At 38.1% G+C, this 22,602-nt stretch overlaps 1 protein-coding gene across 1 annotated transcript in view; it reads left to right on the top strand.

The window, feature by feature from the left end:
• The window catches only part of LOC134571554 (potassium voltage-gated channel subfamily H member 8-like), a 428,010-nt gene that overhangs the window by 151,732 nt on the left and 253,676 nt on the right, over positions 1–22,602 (top strand). Inside the window, exon 2 of the mRNA XM_063429898.1 lies at positions 17,893–18,126. Within this exon, the coding sequence (XP_063285968.1) occupies positions 17,893–18,126 (234 nt within the window). The remainder of the gene's footprint in view (positions 1–17,892; positions 18,127–22,602) is intronic.

Below are 22,602 nucleotides of genomic sequence, written 5' to 3'. Positions count from 1 at the left end.
AACAGAACCAAATAAAATATGAAGTCTTGTCTCTTAATCTCATTATGGATCTAGGGAGGACCATACGTAAATAGTAGCCCCTGGCATTATTAGACCCATCACAAATGTACCTACTACAGTGATAATCAGACTTGTGCCACTGACTATTGTAATTTAAATATATTTAATTAAATGTGATTTGCCATGTTATTTAATCTCGTCCCTTACATTTAACATAATGTCACATAAACATAACTAAAATATGCATGTAGAGAATGTGTATGTTTTTATAACTGTACATCAATGTCTACATCAATGGGAGAACATTAGCCTTTTGAGAAACAGTCACTGGCTTTAAAAATCGTAACAAAAAATGGATCTGATAATCACGATTAGAGGGTTTATTTTCAATTTTAGAAACGTACATTTATTTGTGTTCAATAATTAACACTTATGCTAACAGTGCCTTGCAGGGTTGTATAGCAGTCTGTATATTTTTTGTCTGCTTTGCCACTCAACATCTTGCCAAAACCTTACATGGTTTCATTGCTATCTTTCTCATATGTAAGCCAATAGTGCAATACACCAACTGGATAGTCCCACACAAACTCGATATCTTCTCTCTGTTCCTGTTTTAACAGATTATTAATTTTTTTCATGGGTATGTAAATCTTACTAGACTAGTTGAAAGGCTTAGGTAAGCATTATTGTGGATTGGTTTCCCTATTTTCTTTTTTTTTTGTCAATCTGATTTTTATTAAGGCATATAGTATGGGGTACAGAAGAGAAGACGGAGGAAACGTTAAAGCGAGTTACATTATAGGGTCGGTACAACAATACACAAAGTTAAAGTACATTTCCAGATTTTCAATGCCTAAATGTTTTTATTTTTTTTATGTAACGTAGTTAAGCTCCAATTTGAAAATACAAGCTAAGGATCGTAGGATCCGGATTAGTATCTCGCTAGGTCATGCTAGTCAGGCGACAGGTTACACATAAACAAAAAAAAACCATTAGTTACTTATGCTAGGTACATGCTAACTTCAATATGCAAGCAGGTCTGGCTAGTTCAGCGTTAGAGATACTGGTCAGGTAAGTTAAGCTATGCACAAGTTACGACATTTTTAAAACATGTGCGCACAGGTGTTTTGCCAAATTTCGTCGTGTAAATACATAGAAATTTCAGGCTTATTTTTTGTGTCGGTTAACGAGTATACTCAAAATTTAGGAATAACAGATCCAGCTTAACGTAAGATGTACAGTTTAAAGAAAATGTGTCAAGGTGAGAAACAGTATAGATGATATAAACGGCTTAATAGCGCAGATTCTTGGCTGTGACAGGCTAACAAGTGGTCTACTAAAACATGGGTATAATCACGCTGGGAAGTTGCGCCAGGCTTAATACCAGGAGGATCTTAAAGGTCATCCTGAGGGGAATTATTCGGGCCCAAGAGTGGTACAGGATAAGAGGCAGCAGGGTGGCATGCATAGAGGTAACATGAGCGGTAAAACCATAAGCACTCAGTGTATCGTAAATAGCACAGTTAAGCTAATTTGTCTGGTATAAGAAGACAGGTCAAACATCATACTGTGTGAGTTTCTTGCAGATTCATAGTTATAACAGAAGCTAATAGGCTAATCAAGCTTGTCAACCGCAGCGTTGTCTGGGCAGAGATATGGCAGTAAATTTACTCTCTGAGCGTTTGCTAAGATATAGCTAGGTTACATACTGCGTCATGTTAATGTGTGGTAGTAGATGCTTAAAAGTCTATAGTTCGGTTGGTCAAATAGCAGTTCAGCGTCGCGGGCTGGATTGATAGATGGGGGCCGCAACCTGCAGGTTCATGGATTACTTCACCCGATGCCCGTTCTGGTGGCTCCGCTTGCGTGGCCGGGTAGGCGTGGGTCGCGCCAGCTCCCTCTGGGTAGTATTGCCGGCAGCGACTGCAGGTGGGTCAGCGAGGAGTGGAAGTAGTTGCTGCTGCAGGGGGCTTCTCCCTTCCCCCGGGCATAGTGTGGGGTTGGCACCTTTTGTCCACAGACTCGGTTGCCTCTTGGGGCCGGGTCTTTCCCATGGCGGGCGCTGAGGAGGGTCCTGGTGGTCTTCCGCCGCCAGCGGCGGGCGGCTCTCCGGCGATGTGGTCGGTGTATAGGAGGGGTTCTCCAAACGTACCCCTGCCCGGGTGTGTGTACCGCCCGTCGGTGCGTGGCGGTCGTTCCTGGGGTCTGCCCACTCTGCCTCGCAGTTTGGGGCTGTTTCGGCTCCTCCATGCAATCAGAGGTTTGGTGTGTCGTCCGCTCCTCCAGCATCTTCCAGAACCGGTTTAGCAGGGCGTCAAGCCGCTCGTGCAGAGGTCGGAATGAGGTTTGGTCCATAATTGGGCCTGTCGCCGCCATTTTAGGTGCGGTCGCTTGGTCTCGCGTTTCGCGCTCTCGGCTGTTCTCACCCAGGACAATTAGTTCAAGCTTCGGGTGTACGCTTGTGTGGACCAGGATAACCCCCTCTGGTCCTGGGGGGGGGGGGTTGGGAGGCCCGATGCTGCGGGTGCTGCTTGTTTTGGCGGGTCAGGAAAGCGGCCGTCTCTCCCTTACCCCATGCGTCGTAGGCCCAGAGTTCCCGGCCCGGTTTCTCAGCGAGTGTGTAGGCTTGCAAGGTGTCATTCTGTGCCCCAGTTCGCATAGTGCCGGTTGCTGTGTTGGCAGGACCAATTCAGGCAAGAATTCCCCTGTTTGTCGCCGAAAATCGGGTCCAGGCTCGGGAGCTCGCAGAAAGCGTGTCTGCTCAGCTCCCCGGTCAGGCTCCGCCCCTGGTTTCCCTATTTTCTATGACAACACGGCATTTGTTTTGTACTTCTATGTATGAGTATTTGTCTACTAATTGTACTATTTATTGGAGTAGTAATATTGATTCCTCTCATTTCCTATGATGTGATTTTTACACTCCTGTACTTAACTTGGCGGTCCGCAAATCATGCACACGTCGATCTGGGGGACCGGCTTTTTGCACATCGGCAGCATGAGCATGAGTTATTTATGGATATATATGGGTTATATATTTACTAAATAGTTTTGGTGCATTAAGTAACAAAATTAGAACGTTTCCACAATTCAACACTACATATGGCTGGATTTTCAATTTGGCTATTTCCACACATACCCCCTAATGTGTTTGTCTAATTAATCTCAATTCACTGTTTAATAAAAGAGTTACTTTGTGATTCAGCCAGTAAATGTTGATTGCTACACCTGCTCTCAGCATTATGGCCCTTGTTTGTTTTAATCCAGCTCATATTTGGTTTGAATTTACTTGGTTATCCTAAAGGGACCTTGCTTTGAATGCCTTGTGTACAATGTATCTCTTCATAATATACCCATCACATGCTACTCACTGACACTGGGAAACTCATTCTTGAATATATAAATAAGTGTGTGTGTGTGTGTGTGTGTGTGTATATATATATATATATATATATATATACTAATAAATGAAAAAATCAAAATGCACTCACAGGTCTTCGTGTTAATGGACAAATTGGTGCTTTATTTGGTCATCAAAAGTGTACAAAAAATCAATCGACGTTTCGACCCTGCCGGGTCTTTTTCAAGATCATGATCTTGAAAAAGACCCGGCAGGGTCGAAACGTCGATTGATTTTTTGTACACTTTTGATGACCAAATAAAGCACCAATTTGTCCATTAACACGAAGACCTGTGAGTCCATTTTAATTTTTTCATTTATTAGTTTATATATTTGACGCCAGCAATTTGCACCCAGGCATATGAGATATTAATTATTTTGGAGGAGAGTGCCAAGCTTCCATTTGTTATATATATATATATATATATATATATATATATATATATATTCAAGAATGAGTTTCCCAATAAATTTTTTTCCCACTATAGGGCTTAAAAAACATGCTCATTGGGGTTTATTGAGTGAATAATTAATTGTAGCACATTGAAATCCAATTGGTAAATTTTGTCTTAAAAAGCCACATTGTGACTATACCTGGATGGGATTTTTTACAAATCAACACTTTGGCCTAAATTTTTAAATTCAGTTTTAAAATGTGTTTTAAATTCAGTTGCTTTTAGCGAATAAACAGTCCTATTAATGTAATTCCACTGGGCAATAACATAGAATATATATGTCCCTTTTCAGCTGTGTGACTAGGACTGTATAAACAAAGTGATTTAACTCCTAGATGGCAGAGAATTGAGCAGTGAGAGTACAGGGGCATGAACTATACACCAAAACTGCTTCATTAATCTAAAGTTGTTTTGTTGCCTAAAGTATGCCTTTAAAGGAACACTGTAATGTTAAAAATAAATATATATTTGTTTAGATTCCTGCTCCCCTCTCCCAATTAGATTTTAAATAAAATTACCATAAAACTCACCTTTATTTTAATTGTGGTATAGTCTCCATGAAGCAGCTGCTTGTCCTCTGATGAAGTTATCAGTAAAATTGACTCCTGTCCAATCCAATGCTTTTCATATTAAACCATTAGAGACAGAGGATGCATGCCCTGTAATTTTGCTCCACAAATCCGATTCTTGTTATAGAGACACACGGAATCCAATGTACTCTATACCACTAGAACCACTAGAGGTTTGGTGTCACTCAAAAAGTAAAAGTAAGAATGATTCCCCCCACCCCTTACCAATACCACATAGAAATCTTACCAATAACACATCAAATTCGTACCTGTTAATGCAGTAGAAATAATGTGTGGTTTAGAACTATAAATAGTGTAGAGAAAGAGGTAATTCAAGTGAGGTTATATATAAGATAGATGAACAAGGTTATTGTGTTTTTAAAACACAACCTCTCCCCTTTTATTTCTCCCATATTTCTCCCTTTCCTTTACCCATCTTCCCCTCCCCCTTGTTCCCTCTCCCAAAATTGATAGAAAGATGTCAAGAAAAGAACACACGCGAATCAACGTCCTGAAATTTATTATTAAGACATATTGTTATAAGATGTATGAAGAATTATTCTTTTCGTATACTTTTTGTCTATTGTAAATCAATGTTACAATCAAAACTCTTTAATAAAAAGAAATTAAATTTTTTTTAAAAAGTAAGAATGATTAATAAATCAGATTGCTGTATCCTCACCGCTCGGTAGACATAGTTTCATCATCTTCTAGTCTAATTATTGTCCCTTTTATTTTTATTTTTATCTCAACACTATATCTACATCAGTAGTGCCCAATAGGTGGGTCTCCAGATGTTTTAAAACGACAGCGTCCATAATGCTTTGTCCTTCAAAATCATTCTAAAGGCATGCAAAGCATCATGAGGTTTGTAGTTCTACGACGTCTGTGGATCTACCTTTTTCTCATTGGTAGGAATACTATATATCAGGGATAGGCAACCTTCGGCACTCCAGATGTTGTGGCCTACATCCCCCATAATGCTGGCAAAGCATTATGGGAGGTGTAGTCCAAAACATCTGGAGTGCTTTACAACTACAGCATGGGAATATTTAGAGGTAAAGAAAGCCCTGCTCACTTACTGGGTAGGTTGGTTTGACTGGGATTCACCCCTAACTTTCTAGTCTGTAAATAATCTATATAACACTCTCATTGTCTGTTTTATGATCTGTAAACGTATTTACTTTAGCTTTATCGTAATTTTACATGTGTTTGATACAATGTGGTATTTATTGTATTTACAATTGCTTGATTATGTTGCTACTATTATTTTTTTTAAAATCTTCTATATTCATTTCTACTCAGCAAAAACAAAAGATTGTTGATTTAAAAGTGCTTTGTCAAAGAAGACAAGGCTTTTTCATATCTAAACCCTGCCTCGAGTGCTTTAGTGCTTTGTCTGTGTCTCTTTTATGCAGTTTGTTTTCTTGTTTTTCTTTCTGATATTTTTTATATACCTGACTTTATTACAGGGCAAATTTATCTGCTTAAAGCAACAAACAGAAAATGTTGTGTGCCTGGATAAGAGATGAGCTTTGACACCAATTTTTATTTTCTCTTTGGATCCGAACACAGACAACGTTTTCTACTTCTGGGCACAAGCCATGCTTTATATGAACAATGTCCCAAAAACTCAAAATAAATTATTTATTTCATTTTATTAATTAAATAAAGTGCAAAATAGGAGCTTTGCTGTGTATTCTTTCTGCAGGTTTCAAGGTTCTTTAAATGGCTTATGTATATTATTATATAGACAAAATCATCCTAGGTCATGAGGCATTTTTGCAATACATGCATCCAGAAAGGGAATATGTTTTTGTCCATAGAGCTTACAATTAAAGTTAATCTTTTGTGACAGGTTAATGTTAACACAAATCGGGCCCAAGTTCATTGAATACATCATAAATCACAGAGGTATCACTGGGATGCATGATGTATTCAAATTAAAGTTTTGAGATATTTACTCACCTTATCTCTGATCCAATACTGCTCTGTCTTCAGCTTCCTGAATGTTACTCTTCTGTAACACTCACCTCTGGATCACCTGCATTCCACCTATTATCCACTTCGATTTGTCCTGTTTGTGACAGTTCCCCATGTGACGCCGACACACTGGCTTCACTGCTAGCATGCTGGCGCGTAAACTAAGTTACATCAGTCACTCCATTCCTTGTCAATCAATTCTCTAGCATACACTATGTGCCAAAAAATAGACTGACAGTAGAAAGACCCATTTTAAACAAGTTTTCTCCCAATCTATACATTTGCTAGCAAATCTGCTAAAACAACTTATAGATGTAATGTTATGTTACATAAAAACAGCATAAATTGTAGGTGCTGTGTCAGGTACACTTTAAGTAAAAAAACAGAAAAATTGGTGTGCCTTGGCTCTACTGCATCATGTAACTCGGATACTCTCAAAAAAGTGTTTCATAAAATGGGTCTCTATGTCATTTTAGTAGGGACCCCACTAATAGGAAGGAACAGATTCATCACATTCATCAATAACCAGGCAACTGCCCTAAATATATAGTGTGCTGTGGCAGGATAACTTCCTCCAGAGTCTAATGTTAAGGTATTTGCTAAATGTTAGGCTTAATGAATGGATCACTGAGCTTTCCATTTGAAGCACTTGTCGTCAAATTAGTGCCATGTATGCAATTTAGGTTATTGAAAATAATGTTTAGGATTCACTCTCTTAGTATTATTACCAGGGAGTAGGACTGTGTCTCCTTCCTAGTTCTTTTTTTTAATCAATTTGCATAATTTTCTAAGCTCTAAGTGGGTGGCAGAGGATCTTGTGAGTTGTCATTTATCAGCAGCTGGGGCTACAAACAGACAGCATTGGCCTGTACCTTATTTATTATTATTGGTTTTCAACATTACCATATTATAAAATAGAATACAAATCTCAAAAACCATCTCCTCCAGCAAAAAGCGATGATGGTTTAGCTAACTGGGTAGTTTATGCTGCACTCATTTCTATCTTTTTAACCCCTTAAGGACACATGACATGTGTGACATGTCATGATTCCCTTTTATTCCAGAAGTTTGGTCCTTAAGGGGTTAAACAGAACAGTGTCGTCACCTCCCCTGGTGATCATATTTGCAATTACCAGGAATCAGAAGCATTATCTCATCAGTTAGACTCGGCCTCAGTGGAGGAGTATTGTGTGGTGTTCAGCTTAGTGACGCATTATGGACCATGCATCCTTTGGTCACAATGACATCTGCAAGTCTCTCCTGACCACATCATCTCATTAAAAAATCTTTTCTAAATATTTTATGTCCTCAACAACAGGGCAGCATGACCCATCAAACCAATGACTTTCATAACATTGTATGGTCAAGTAAGTCTAATTTTTAAAGAGCGGTAGAGAGAGTTGGTTTATTTTCCATGTCTGGCTGCATGGATAAAACTCAAAGCCACATTTTTTCTTTCTTTTTTTTTCCAGCCGCAAATATTTTTTAACAATGTTACAAGTGGCAATCATTCTTTAACATAAAACTTGTTAGAAAAAAGTACCGGAAAAATTTAATTTGTCGCACTTAATATAATACAATAAAAATGTTTCATTCGTAAATCTGTTTTTTGCCACATATAAATTATTATGTGTAAAAATAACATCAACACACTCGGCAGCGCCTTATAATTTTACACTGGAAATACAAAGCGGCAAACTGACGATAAATAAACAGTAACTAGAGATGAATTGCAACAAACTTACAATATATTTCTATTGCATAAAATAGCCCTTATTAAGAAAAGCTTGGGAAATAGAACTGTGTCTTTAGAATTCAGGAGAAATTATTGTGTTTTTAAGAGACTGAATATTTACAAAGTATTAAAAAATAAACGTTTTTGTGTGTAATAAAAAGACATATTAAATGAAAATTGACTGAGATGAATGTTGTTTTATAAAATAAATTACCATACATTCTATTACCTTTATTTCATAGCTCTTATTAAAATGAACCTGTAATGTAAAATTCGACTTGCCTTAAATAGTCCCCATATACACTGAATGCATCAAATATCACAGAGATATACAATGTACTCATCTTCCAGAGCCACCATCTTCAAAGCTTTGTAGGTGTTACTCTTCTTGTAACACCCACCGGGCTGTCCTCCACTCCTCCTCTGTTCTTCTTCGATTTTCCCTCCTTGGGGACGCATCCCCAAACAGGACAAATCTCCTCAATGACGTCGACATGCTGGAGTTGTTGTTAACATGCCGGCATCTGAACTCCATTCCTATAGTCCTAAGCCAGCACTAGCAGCATAGCAACCATTGCACATTTTTTTCTGCACGCTATGCTTGGGATAGCAGAAGGTCCACCTGTAAGATGTCTTTTTTGCTGTCCATAGTCAGCCAAATCGTTGATGTAGAATCTATGCCAAGTCATTGATATAGAGTCCAATCTATACATTTGCTAGCAAATCTGCTAACACAATGTATAGTTGGAATGCCATGCTATCTTCAAAGAGCAGTAGTGGTTTGGTGGGTGATAGGTATACTTTAAATCTTGAAATTTTAGCAAGGAAGTTTATTAAGCATGTGAAGATTCCATTCCAATACTAACTACATCCAGATTTAGGTTTTGTCTGGATTGGAATCATGTGAGATACAGTCCACAGCAACTTAATGACACATGACGGAAATATTCCGTCATGATTCCCTTTTATTTCTGAAGTTGTGTCCTTAAGGGGTTAATCCTAAATCCCTCTTAAACCTACATTGTAAACATCCCATAATGTCCTACTTCCAAATCCTAAATAAATCGTAAGGCAGTTTCTCAATATAGTAAACACTGTTGTGCTAACTGAAAAAGGTTTTCAAATCCAAAACACTTATTTTTCCATTTTCTATTTTAACATCATCATCCCATGATACTTAAATCATACTCTGTAGAGTATACTCTGTGTATCAGTAAGTGTAAGTCTATGTGCTCTGAGTCATTCCTTTCATAGGGCTGCGTGTACACCCTGTGCTCACGTGTATAGCGCTGCATGGGGTAAATAAATTGACATGGTGTTTTCTGGCTGTACTAGGACAGCCAGGTATGTAATGTAATTATAAAATCCCACATTGTGCAAATATCTCACTAGTGTCAGTCCTGCTTTAGGTCTTCCTTAAACCTAACAATAGAGTTTTAAATGGCTGCTCTTTAAAATGTAACACTTGCCTACTTGTCTGCAATAATTTAAATACATACTGATACGTAATGTTGAATGCAGTTGCACTATGGAAAGCCTTGTTTCTTGTCAATGTGCATTCACACTAACTAATCAGGTAATTTGTCATTACTCCGTCTACTTGTTGACAGGACAGAGAAGGGAGCTAAGTGGTTTGTCAGTATTTCCAATCAAGTTGTCAACAGGAAACAACGTAGCTTCAAAATATGTCCTCTTCCACATAACTCTCCAGGAGAACTAAAACACAGTCAGCTCAATTGGAAAAATTGCAGTCAAGAATTCCTGTAGCTGCAACACTGATATATGTGCTACACATTGTATTGTTGACCCTAACTTGATACCAATCCTTCCTGTTAGTGATCTAAAGGCTAAAGCCTTTCTTCTAAGTGTTCCTCATTATAATTGAAAGCCGTTATGTCTTGTATGTTCTTCTCATTAATATGGTCCTACCTCTGGATCTATGAAGCCTTCACTCCATGAGGCTTGCTTTACACAAAATAACTGTGGCTAACTTGAGAACACTGCTTAACCGAAAACTCAAAGTGCTATAACCATTACAGTGCTGTAGTGCTGATGTTGCCAGATGTGTCCTGGCACCATCCCAGGGTAAATAGACAAACCGTTTTAGATTGGTTTGACAACTTACCTAAGGTCTGCCAGGTACCCACTGTTGCATGATCGGGAGCTTTAATTCTCTGTGCTGATCTAAGCCCAGCAGTGCCGGGAGGAGCTCATCTGGAGCACTCAGCTGACACTCTCCATCAATGAGCCAGCCCTACATGGCAAGGCTTATCTCAGTGGAGCACCAGAGAAGGCTGTAGCCTCCGGTAACTTGTCAAACCATACTCAAATAGTTAAACTACAGAGTCTCGGAGCGCCTTAAGGCAGTCTTTACCGTATATTGATTTGCTCATCTTATTTATAAAAAAAAACATAAAGATTGTTCGTTTACTTGCTGTATTTTATCTGGGGTGTTTTGATTTCTGTTGCTTTCTTTATTGCTTGCATGCTGAGTTACTTGCCTGCTTTCATGACTATCTATCATCCATCTAACTAATCCAACATTCACAATTTAATAACCCAACAAGGATTCTAGTCTTGTAGAACTTGTCAAATTCTGTAAATAAAAGGTTCTCATACTGGCTCTGAAGACAACTCTAACATGCCAATACTTGGAATTATCGATGAATGACTATGTCTTTTGAGGTGGATTACAACAACACCACTCTAGTAACAGACTCTGAATGGAAGACTCAAGTACATATAAAGCAATGTGTAATCTTAAAAATCTTACCGTATATACTTGAGTATAAGCCGACCCGAATATAAGGCGAGGCCCCTAATTTTACCCCCAAAAACTGGGAAAACTTATTGACTCGAGTATAAGACTAGGGTGGGAAATGCAGCAGCTACTGGTAAATTTCTAAATAAAATTGGATCCTAAAAAAATTATATTAATTGAATATTGATTTACAGTGTGTGTATATAATGAATGCAGTGTGTGTATATGAATGCAGTGTGTGTGTATATGAGTGCAGTGTGTGTGTATGAGTGCAGTGTGTGTATGAGTGCAGTGTGTGTGTATGAGTGCAGTGTGTGTGTAGGAATGCAGTGTGTGTGAGTGCAGTGTGTATGACTGCAGTGTGTGTATGACTGCAGTGTGTGTGTATGAGTGCAGTGTGTATGTATGAATGCAGTGTGTGTGTATGAGTGCAGTGTGTGTGTATGAGTGCAGTGTGTGTTTGAATGCAGTGTGTGTGAGTGCAGTGTGTGTGTATGAATGCAGTATGTGTATGAGTGCAGTGTGTATGACTGCAGTGTGTGTATGACTGCAGTGTGTGTGTATGAGTGCAGTGTGTATGAGTTCAGTGTGTATGTATGAATGCAGGGTGTGTGTATGAGTGCAGTGTGTACGAGTGCAGTGTGTATGAGTGAGTGCAGTGTGTGTATGAGTGCAGTGTGTATGAGTGCAGTGTGTATGAGTGCAGTGTGTATGTATGAATGCAGTGTGTGTGTGTATGAGTGCAGTGTGTGTATGAGTGCAATGTGTATGAGTGCAGTGTGAATGAGTGCAGTGAGTGTATGACTGCAGTGTGTGTATGAGTGCAGTGTGTATGTATGAATGCAGTGTGTGTATGAGTGCAGTGTGTGTGTGTATGAGTGCAGTGTGTGCAGTGTGCATGTATGAGTGCAGTGTGTGTGTGTATGAATGCAGGGTGTGTGTATGAGTGCAGTGTGTGTGTGTGTATGAATGCAGTGTGTGTATGAGTGCAGTGTGTGTGTATGAGTGCAGTGTGTGTGTATGAATGCAGTGTGTGTATGAATGCAGTGTGTGTATGAGTGCAGTGTGTGTATGAGTGCAGTGTGTATATGAATGCAGTGTGTGTGTGTATGAGTGCAGTGTGTGTGTGTGAATGCAGTGTGTATGTGTATGAGTGCAGTGTGTATGCGTGTGATGCAGAGCCTTGGTGGGGGGTGGGGATTTTTAATATTTTTTTTTATTATTATTATTTTATTTTTATTTTTGTTATATTATTTTTTTTTTCATTATTATTATTTTTGTATTTATTTTTTAATATTATTATTTTTATTTTTTTCCGTCCCCCCTCCCTGCTTGATACATGGCAGGGAGGGGGGCATTGGTAGTTCAGTGGGGGGAGGAGGGTGGCTGGCAGAGTTTACTTACCTCTCCTGCAGTTCCTGTCAGCTCCCTCCTCCTCCGCGCCGGTCCGTGCAGCTCTTCTGTCCACTCACACTGTAAGTCTCGCGAGAGCCGCACTATGACCCCGCGGCTCTCGCGAGACTTACACTGGGAGCTGACCGAGGTGCTGAACGGACGGCGTGGAGGAGGAGGGAGCTGACAGGAGCTGCAGGAGAGGTAAGTAAACGCTCTGCAGCCCCCACAGCCCCCAGTCTGTATTATGGCAATGCAAATTGCCATAATACAGACAGTGACTTGAGTATAAGCCGAGTTGGGGGTTTTCAGCACAAAAAATGTGCTGAAAAACTCTGCTTATACTCGAGTATATACGGTACGTCAGATTATAGAAAGATTTAAATACATAAAGGGAATCAACACAGTAAAGGAGGAGACTATATTTAAAAGAAGAAAAACTACCACAACAAGAGGACGTAGTCTTAAATTAGAGGGGCAAAGGTTTAAAAATAATATCAGGAAGTATTACTTTACGGAGAGGGTAGTGGATGCATGGAATAGCCTTCCAGCTGAAGTGGTAGAGGTTAACACAGTAAAGGAGTTTAAGCATGCGTGGGATAGGCATAAGGCTATCCTAACTATAAGATAAGGCCAGGGACTAATGAAAGTATTTAGAAAATTGGGCAGACTAGATGGGCCGAATGGTTCTTATCTGCTGTCACATTCTATGTTTCTGTTATGGTTTGCATTAACCTACTCTACAAGTAATGCATTGTATTGTATGTTATGGGGAAAGTGACACTTAATAGTGACATTAATAAATTACGTACAACAGGGCAAATAATGCACAAAGGTCATATTCCTCATTTGTAGTCACAGCAGTCCATATACACCTTATCATTTAATAATACGCACTGTTCCACTCCATCTCCATCAAGCAGGAGTGAGTTAATAAGGGTCCCTCTGGCTTCTTCGGCGACATGCTGACATTGACCTAGAAAATATTCAGCAAGCTCTGGGGTAAATAATGTGTGTGGGCAGATCAGACTGAGCTGAGAGAGCAGCCTGGCTCCCTAAAGAGGCTGTATTCCCCAAACAAATGACATTATGAAGGATTACAAAGGTGAATGAAGCTATGATGTTCACATTATGGGATTCCCTGCTTCCTCTGACAGTTCTGTTCAGTTCTGTTGTTATTCCAGATGCTAATGGCACAATGAAAAGATGATTTACAGCAGGTGCAGAGAAAAAGGACACGCAGCGAATATGTACTCATAATAAATATGTACGGTATTTGAATTTAAGCAGCCTGGTTAAGGTCCACAATTGTACCTCGTTCAATTTCATAGGGACCCCAAGGAATTAAACAGACCCTTCATATTGTCAGACCTCCTACAACAACCTAAAACAAATATCTAAAGTACATAGGCAGGTAAATGGGGTTATTCAATAATGTGAATTCAAAGTCAATTTCAATTTGTTTTTGAGAGTTTTTGTTATTTTGGCCTTAAATGTCAAAATCACTCTGAATTCACTTGGGATTCCCAACAATACTCATTTTAGTTAAAGGGACACTATAGTCACCAAAACAACTTTAGCTTAATGAAGCAGTTTTAGTGTATAGATCATGCTTCTCATGTGTTATTGCTCAATTCACTGTCATTTAGGAGTTAAATCACTTTGTTTATGTTTATGGAGCCCTTGCCACACCTCCCCTGGCTCTGATTGACACAGCCTGCATGAAAAAAAACTGGTTTCACTTTCAAACAGATGTAATTTACCTTAAATAATTGTATCTCAATCTCTAAATTGAACTTTAATCACATACAGGAGGCTCTTGCATGGTCTAGCAAGCTATTAACATAGCAGGGGATAAGAAAATCTTAATTAAACAGAACTTGCAATAAAGGAAGGATAAACTTTAGATGACTCTTTACAGGAAGTGTTTAGGAAGGCTGTGCCAGTCACATGCAGGGAGGTGTGACCAGGGTTCATAAACAAAGTGATTTAACTCCTAAATGGCAGAGAATTGAACAGTGAGATTGCAGGGACATGATTTGTACACCAAAACTGCTTCATTAAGCTAAAGTTGTTTTGGTGACTATAGTGTCCTTTTAATTATGTCATTGTTATTTTATTTTGGCTCAAGAAGAATATCTGTGCAGTAATCTGAGCACTAAAGCCTCAAACATTAACTAATGTTATGAACAATGCAATCAAAAGAGCCCAACTTGCGAGGTGGCAAATTGAGCTAATTTAAAAGATATGTAGTGAAGTGTTGCACACCGGTACTAGTAACACCGGAGCTCCATGTTGCATTATTCCCTTCTGTGGAGTAATTTATACTTTAATCGTGTTACCAACAGCCTCTGTCTCTCTTTACTAGGTTCCCTCATTTAGTCTTCTTGTTGTGCAAAAAATTATTATACATCTCACCTGAGTTTTATAATTAATTATATAATTTCTTCAGGGATTTTAAGTAGTCTTAATTATTTATGATTAAAATTATTATTCTTTGACGTTGAGAAGATTCTTTTTATTTTTAAGCAAAGTAAAATATCTATAGAAGCCATAGCAAAGGTGTGCGCAAATTTCCATAGTGTGAGTTATGGTTCACAAAGATAGAAGTGCTGGAATAATGTGATCTGTAATTTTTTTTTATATTTGAGAGAAGAAAACCAAACAGCTACATATTATCAAGCATATTTAGTGAGTTGCTTAAAGGAACACTCCAACATCCATAACCACTAAAGTCCACTGCAGTGGTTATAGTGATATGAGTGCCCTGGTGCCATACCATGGTAAAGAGTCAAATTGTTTTAGGATGGTTTTAAAACCTACCTGAGTCTTACCAAATGCCGGTGCCAGCATGCAGTCATCTCCTGAAAGAGAATCCAGTTTGCTCTCCGGAACTAAGTAGGGCCATGCAGGACCACTCGTATTGGCTGAGATTGTTCACTAAGCACTCTCAGCCAATGAACATGTTCCTGGGTCAGCTGTGCTTTATTCTATAGAGACATCCGGGTTCTTCTGCACGACAAGACTAGATTTTGTACAGATGCCCAAGAGATATAGGTAAGTCATCAAACTGTATTGAAACAGTTTGGCTACTTACATTAAGGAATATATATATACTTATAATGTACCGTTCCATTTTTCCTTTTTGTGGAATTATTTATAATTTTATCAGATAACAAATCAGCATTGTCTCTCTTTAGTAGGCTCCCTGGTTTAGTCTTCCTGTGTTGCAGAAATTATTATAGATCTCACTCGAGTTTAATCATTAATTATATAAGTTCTCTGTGGCTTTTAAGTAGTGTTAATTTTTTATGGTGTAAAATATGATTCTTTGATGTTGAGAAGATTGTCTGTTTAGGCAAGGAAAAATATCTATAGCATCCATGGCAAAGGTGTGCGCGAGAAATCCATAGTTTGTATTTATGGTTCTCAAAGATAAAAGTACTGTAATACTTTGATCTGTATCTTTTATAGAAAAGCAACAGGCATATTTGAGTGAAGAAAGCTGAAAAAGCATTATATCAAAAGCATAATTAATGAGTTGTGTAAAGGAACACTTCAAGCTCCAACTCTAAAGTCCACTATAGTGGTTATGGTCCCAGGAGTGACCGCGTGCCATCCCATGGTAAATCGTCAAACTGTTTTAGTATGGTTTGAAAACCTGAGTCTTGTAAAATGCCTGTGGTCCACATATGATGCATGCAATCATCTCCTGTAAGAGAATCCAGTTTGCTCTACAGAGCTAAGTAGGACCATTCAGGACTGCTCTTATTGGCTGAGAGTTTTCACTAAGCACTCTCAGCCAATGAGCATGATCCTGGGTCAGTTGCGCTTTATTCTGTAGAGACATCCATCTTCTTCTGCAGGACAAGACCAAATGGTTCATGGATGCCCGAGGGAAAAAGGTAGTTTGTCAAACTGTACTGAAACAGTTTAGCTACTTACCGTGGGATGGCTTCAGGTGAATACAGGCACCAAAAGCACTACAGTGTTTTTTTTTTTTTTTATTGAAATCTATTGTTGTAGAATCACTCATGGGCTTATTCACGATTTGTAGGGGTATAAAATGGGTGTGCAGTAGAGCTGTGTCCAGGCACACTATGATGCTAAACCTTATAGCCCTCCCTATCTCTGTAGGAATGTTTGCTTGTATATTTACAGAAAACAATCATGCCTTTATACACCTTCTTATCACTGTAGGAAACATTTTATATTCTGTGTTTCATTTTTAAACTAGTATTTTTAAGTGAAGTTTAAATGCTAATTTTCTCTGCGTGAACACCATACTGTAATCTAGTGTGCAGTGTGTGCACACCTAATTCATATTTTGGTCTTAATTTCACAATATGATTTTTAATTCACTACAGTTATCTGTTCAATGAATACAACATTGAGAATATAGGTTTGGGTCATTTGAAACACAGTTACTCCATATTAAAAAAAGATGTAAATCTTTACTGGAAAATTATATAGCAACAAGACAAAACAACAATATAGTATTTAAAATATGTATTCAACCTACACAAAACTATAAGAATAGAACTCATATAAAACAATAGGTAGAAAAGACACTACGAAACGTAAATGTTATTAAATGCAGCAAATATTTGGCATATAAGAACAGAAACCTTTCCAGTAGCATAATACAATGTGTGAATTTCATTTACCTCTCGAGGCCAGTGAGTACAAACAGGACTGACTTAATGCGTGGACAAAGGGGGCAGTTGCACGGGGCCCCATGAGCATAGGGGCCACATAGGTTTGACAACTTTTCAGCATATTATTCTGGGAGATTTATTCAGAACCTTTATTAAACCATTTAGGTGAACTAATGACTTCAGCATCAGCTGTTATCTGTACATACGCTCTAGCTGCTGCAGTTACATATCTTGGCCTTGACGAAAACAACATACACGTACTAACTGTACATAAGCAAGACACGCAAATCTTTTAAAGCTGTAAAGCTATAATTAAATTCCTCTAATAGTTTTAAAAGTCAATGTCAGCTGCCTCCCCCTGCTACCTACTAATTTTTTGTGTGGATTAACCTCTGTTGTACAGAATGTTTTTTTTACTGTTCAAACACTGATTTTGTTGGAGGTATCAATGAATATGAGCTTAATTTTATTGATAGGCTGCATTTTCATTCTTGTGAGTGGTAGTGTAGGCAGGGCCCTAGTGCTCTCCTTTGCCCGGCGGCCTATACTGCAGTCAAGACGGCCCTGGGTGCAAACAATATAGATGCGTGTGCCTTGAATAGTAAAAAAAACAAATCCAAAGTCGTACTTAACTGTCATACTACCCTATGAAACCAGTCTTGTAGACCAATATTCCCAAGATATGTTTTTCACTAAAGTGTGAATTGATAAGAAGCCAAATTTTAGACTTGGTGAATTTTTACATGTTGGCTATCTGGGTCTAAAAATTACATTCCACTTTGAATTCCCAACAATTCCCTCTATAGTGAACTTTAAAGAAATCCAAAGTCCATGAGGTTCAAGCTCAACATTAAATGTGATCTATAGTTTTATTGAACAATTATGAATGTCTCATTATTACGTCCCTGACAAGTTTTTCTTTTTGGCTTTTTGTTTCCTCAGATAGCAACTTTGTTCTTGGTAACGCCCAAGTGCTGAACATCTTTCCTATTGTATACTGCTCGGATGGGTTCTGTGACCTGACTGGCTTTGCCCGTGCTGAGGTGATGCAGAAAAGTTGTGCCTGTAAGTTTCTGTATGGCCCAGAGACCAGCGAGCAACTCAAGGTCCAGATCCAGAAAGCTTTAGATGAGAAGAGGGAATTCAAGACTGAAATTCTTCTCTACAGGAAGAGTGGTGAGTGATCACAACTTGTACACACCTACCATGCAATACCATCATTAGTGTCTAAATATTGTTTATTCAGGATACCATTTATTATAAGTCGGAGAATATTTTTATGTTTTGTTTAGACAATACTTCTACTGTCCACCAGCAGATATGCTTGCCAAAGAGTAAGAGAGCTCTCGGTTTGGTTTGTGAAGTAATGGCCCCCGCCTGATAATTTGATGATTCACGTGTTAAATTTAGGCTTAAAAGGACACTATAGTCACCAAAACAACTTTAGCTTAATAAAGCAGTTTTCGTGTATAGATCATGTCCCTGCAGTCTCACTCCTAAATTATCTTTCAGAGAAAAAGATGTGTTTATATTGCTGCCTAGTAACCTCTCGTGGTTGTCACTCAGACAGCTAATAAATGGGCTTCCTCGCTAAGTCCAGCAGTCTATGTACGACCTATGTTCCATGTCTCCACGCTATGCATTGAGATGCTGAACGCTCTCCATAGAAATGCAGTAGATGCTGACTGGCACAGCACAGTGTTTTGCCACGCATGCACAATAGCCTCCCAATGCTTTCCCATCAGAATGCATTGGATTCGCCGAGATCGGCAAGACTGTTGCGGCAGTGTAGCAGAGGTAAGTTAAATACCCTTTTTCTCTGTACTGAGCTGACTACATAAGCATGTAATCCAGCACTATAGTGTTAGTAATACATATTTGTATTCCTAACATTGTAGTGTTCCTACGACGAATGTGTTTAGAAATCAGTCCAGATAGATTGTTGTTGTTCTAAGTTGCATTTTGGTTTCATAAATTGTTATTAGTAAGTCACCCAAAATTTCTCACAACACCCCTGACTCTGGCCACACCCCAATATAAACCCCTAAAATGAAAGTGTCCCTAATTGTCTATTTTAAATGATGTGAGGTATGTGATATATATATATATATAATAAAAAAGTAAAATAGAACATCTAGATAGTATGGCATGATAACGTACAGAGTCTGCATTCTATCTATTTATCTGCCTGTGTCTATATTAGGCCAAGCTAAAAGTGCCAAGGGATAGAAAAAATACACAACTAGATATCAAATTATATTAAAGTGCAGTGCAAAAAACGGGTGACATTTGTACTCTATTACAATCCACTGTCAATGTGTGTCAATTAAATTGATGTTATCCAGCAGACATAGCAATTTATCAGGTCTCCGTCTGTGAAAGGTAAAATTTACTCCAGACAAGATTTTGACAAATTACAGTTATAGAAAAGCGGCTGTAAAAATCTGTGAATGTTTAATAAGAAAAAAAAATCTCGATTTTTGACAAACTTTTTTTTATTTGTTTGGTGAATTTGACATAGTATATATCAGGAGGGGTGGGGCATGTACCCCAAATTCTACTTGTTATAGATGTTTTGTAATCATATTGCTATCAATGTAAATTAATTTGGTTACAGACAAAACGTAACACATCGTGATTATATTTATAATATGCAACTTAACTTTCCTTTCACTCATTGGATCATGTATTAATACATTTCAGTGCATAATTGGCAGAGGCTTTAATCACGTTTTTTAATTTACCAGTTACTCACCCCAGTAGGAGCTTCATATCATTAACTGGAGTGAGAGTATAGAACTGTAGTGTCTTTGTCAAACTGTGGGTACCTATAACATGTGCCCATTGTCTCCATCACCCATCAATAAAGAGAGTGCCTCTTTACATAATTTCTTTTACTTCCAGGAAAATTCACACACACGGTACTGCACCGCACTCAAGGTGCACTAGAGCCCCTTCACACTGTCGGGACTCCACCAATATGATCACGAGTCCAAACACATGAGCAATCAGCAGGCTATCACAGCAAGTGTATTGAAGAAATGCACATTAATTGTGAAGTGGACAGGCCAAACAATACAGTGCTTTGGCCCATTAGACTGTAATCATGTGTCGATACATGACTAAAGCCTACATGGCCAAACCTTGTGTCATTTGGGCTACCATTTCACCATAAATGTGGTTTACTTCAATACACTTCCATTGTGGCCTACAGAATCTTTATTCATGTTCAGATAAATGATTTGCTCTATCTCTTCTCAGTTTTGGTGCTCCATACTTTACATTAATTCCATTTTAGAAGCAAAGGAGAGGCACAATCTATCAAAATCTCTCACAAATTTCTCTCATGTGCTCCCATTTGTGAGATAGATGTCTATGGAAATTACCAAAGCTCTAAATGGCATGCATTTTTCATTTATCAACCCCTTTAAGCTTCTATAGCTTCTTCTTCAAGGAAAAGAGTCAATGACTGGAGTCATTCAAATAATTTTGTTGGAGTTTGTTAGGGCGAGTTTTGTTTCTATCTTAAAATGAGGCTCTGCCATATTACATGTTTTCTAAGCTTTACTTCCTTTTTTTTTTGCAGCAGCAGCAGCAGCAGCAGCATTATTGCAGTATCTGGCAGATACAATTGCTTAATGTGCCTCTTTTCATAACTTCACTTCAGTGAATCTGTCCCGTAGTGAATTTATACCTGGACATTTTTCCAAATTAGTCATTGTAAACAGATGGTCTCTAATAGGGAAAATTATTTTGTGCTCATCCTTAACATTTTTTTAGTCTGTGCTAAATGGCTTTTTCTTGCAGTAATGCATAGATGCCATGGTATATTTTAAGTGGACCTCCTGTGTTTGGTGTCCAGAATATCTGTAAGATATGCACTGGTCATTGGATTTTTAATTTCTTTTTGTCATTCAAAATTTATTGAGGCAAAGGATATAAGACAAATGCAATTGAACACGAGTAGTAAGGTCACAGGGAGTACACATAGCAAGAACATTGTGACATATCAAGATAAAGTCCTTACTGTAAACTCAGAAAGTGTTATACAGAGCCGTCTTATACAATAATATCGTTAAGCAGGAAGGAAACTCATAAAAAAAAAAATGAGTATATAAACATCAGAGTAGTCTGTGGTTGGGGGGTTTGGGTAAGGGAGGTGAAAGGAAGAAAAGAGGGACAGTGGGAGTTAGGAAGAGGGAGAGAAAGGAAAAGGAAGAGAGAAGGGAATTTGTACTTGCCAGGGTTACATTTTCATTCGCCGATGACTTTTGGTAAATAGAAATTAGGAGCATTTAAAAAAAAATTTTTTATTAATGCCAATCATGTAATATTGTAATATTGTAAATGCTCATATAAACACACATTAATATGTGTAATCATCTATATCTGTGTGTTTTATTTACTCTGGTTTGGTCCAACAACCAGCAACAAATCTGCCAGCCTTCGCATCCACAAACGTTACATGATGGGAATTTGTCTGTGCATATTGTATGCTTATCTTACAACTGAAATTGGAAAAGCTAAGAGACTTCTGGGTTTCGTTAAAAAAGGAGACTTGTTCAGGTGTTTGTGTTGGTTAGATATTAAGAACCATGAGCTGTGATGGGCAAGGAGATAATTTTTAGAAATGTTATGTAATGCGTAGTATGCAGTAGACGTGGACATTCATTTGGCTCTGAATAGCAATTTATCCAAATTTTGTGCCAATCGGAATTCCTGAACTCCGAGCTGAAATTTAGCCGAATCATGAAACAAACAAAATGCACAATGGTCGTGTATTTGATTAATGTTACTGAATTCCACCTGCGGTGTACAAAAAAGAAAATTGATGGAACAAAACACACGATTGATGGCTAGGGGAATGACACTGAATGTTGATTTTATTGACAGAGAAAGTGAGAAGTGGCCAAAAGAGGGGGAAAAAGGAGGAGTCGTAAAAAAGAAAATCTATATAAATCTATATATGTAAAAAATATATATAATATAATATATAAAAAAAGTAGAGCGCTCACAGGGTCTAGTAGTGAAGATAATGCAGCATTAAGGTTTGTTTATTGCATGTGAATTTTGCAGTTGTTTGTGTAAACTGGCACTTTACAGTAAATGTTGCACTGAATTTTCTGCAATATATATAAATGCATTCCCCAAAAATAGATTTGGGGGGGCGATGGATCTTGAGTGAGTTCCCACACTTTTTTTCCCCAGGACTTGACCCCTGATTATTTTCACTACTAAGCCCTGGGAGTCCTCTTCTTTTTGTTTACTGGCCGGAATATTAGCACCCCGACAATATATATTATATTTTTTTAATTTTATTTTTTTGTACTGCTACTAGCTCTTTTTGTTTTCGGACAACGTGATTAGGCCAAACCAAGTTTTTCCGCCACCCAGAAGTCTAATTTGTATACTAGTGACATGGTAATTTCAGAAGATAGAAAAAACATATAGCTGTGAAATTCTCTTCCTTAAGATTCTGTTTTTTTTTAATTCTTTATTTATAAGTTCAAGTAGAGAGGGTTACAATCAACAAGAGTAAATAAGCCATACGGTGTTATTATAATCCGTTCTCACCAGAGTAATAAAACAATGTGAAAACTCACACTTCAATTTACGAATAACATAGTACAAATACGATCACTTTACATACTA

The sequence above is a fragment of the Pelobates fuscus genome, chromosome 8 (assembly GCF_036172605.1).
Source record: "Pelobates fuscus isolate aPelFus1 chromosome 8, aPelFus1.pri, whole genome shotgun sequence".
Classification (NCBI taxonomy): domain Eukaryota; kingdom Metazoa; phylum Chordata; class Amphibia; order Anura; family Pelobatidae; genus Pelobates; species Pelobates fuscus.
Note: the sequence above shows the minus strand (reverse complement) of the source record. Positions and strands in the feature narration are given on the sequence as shown.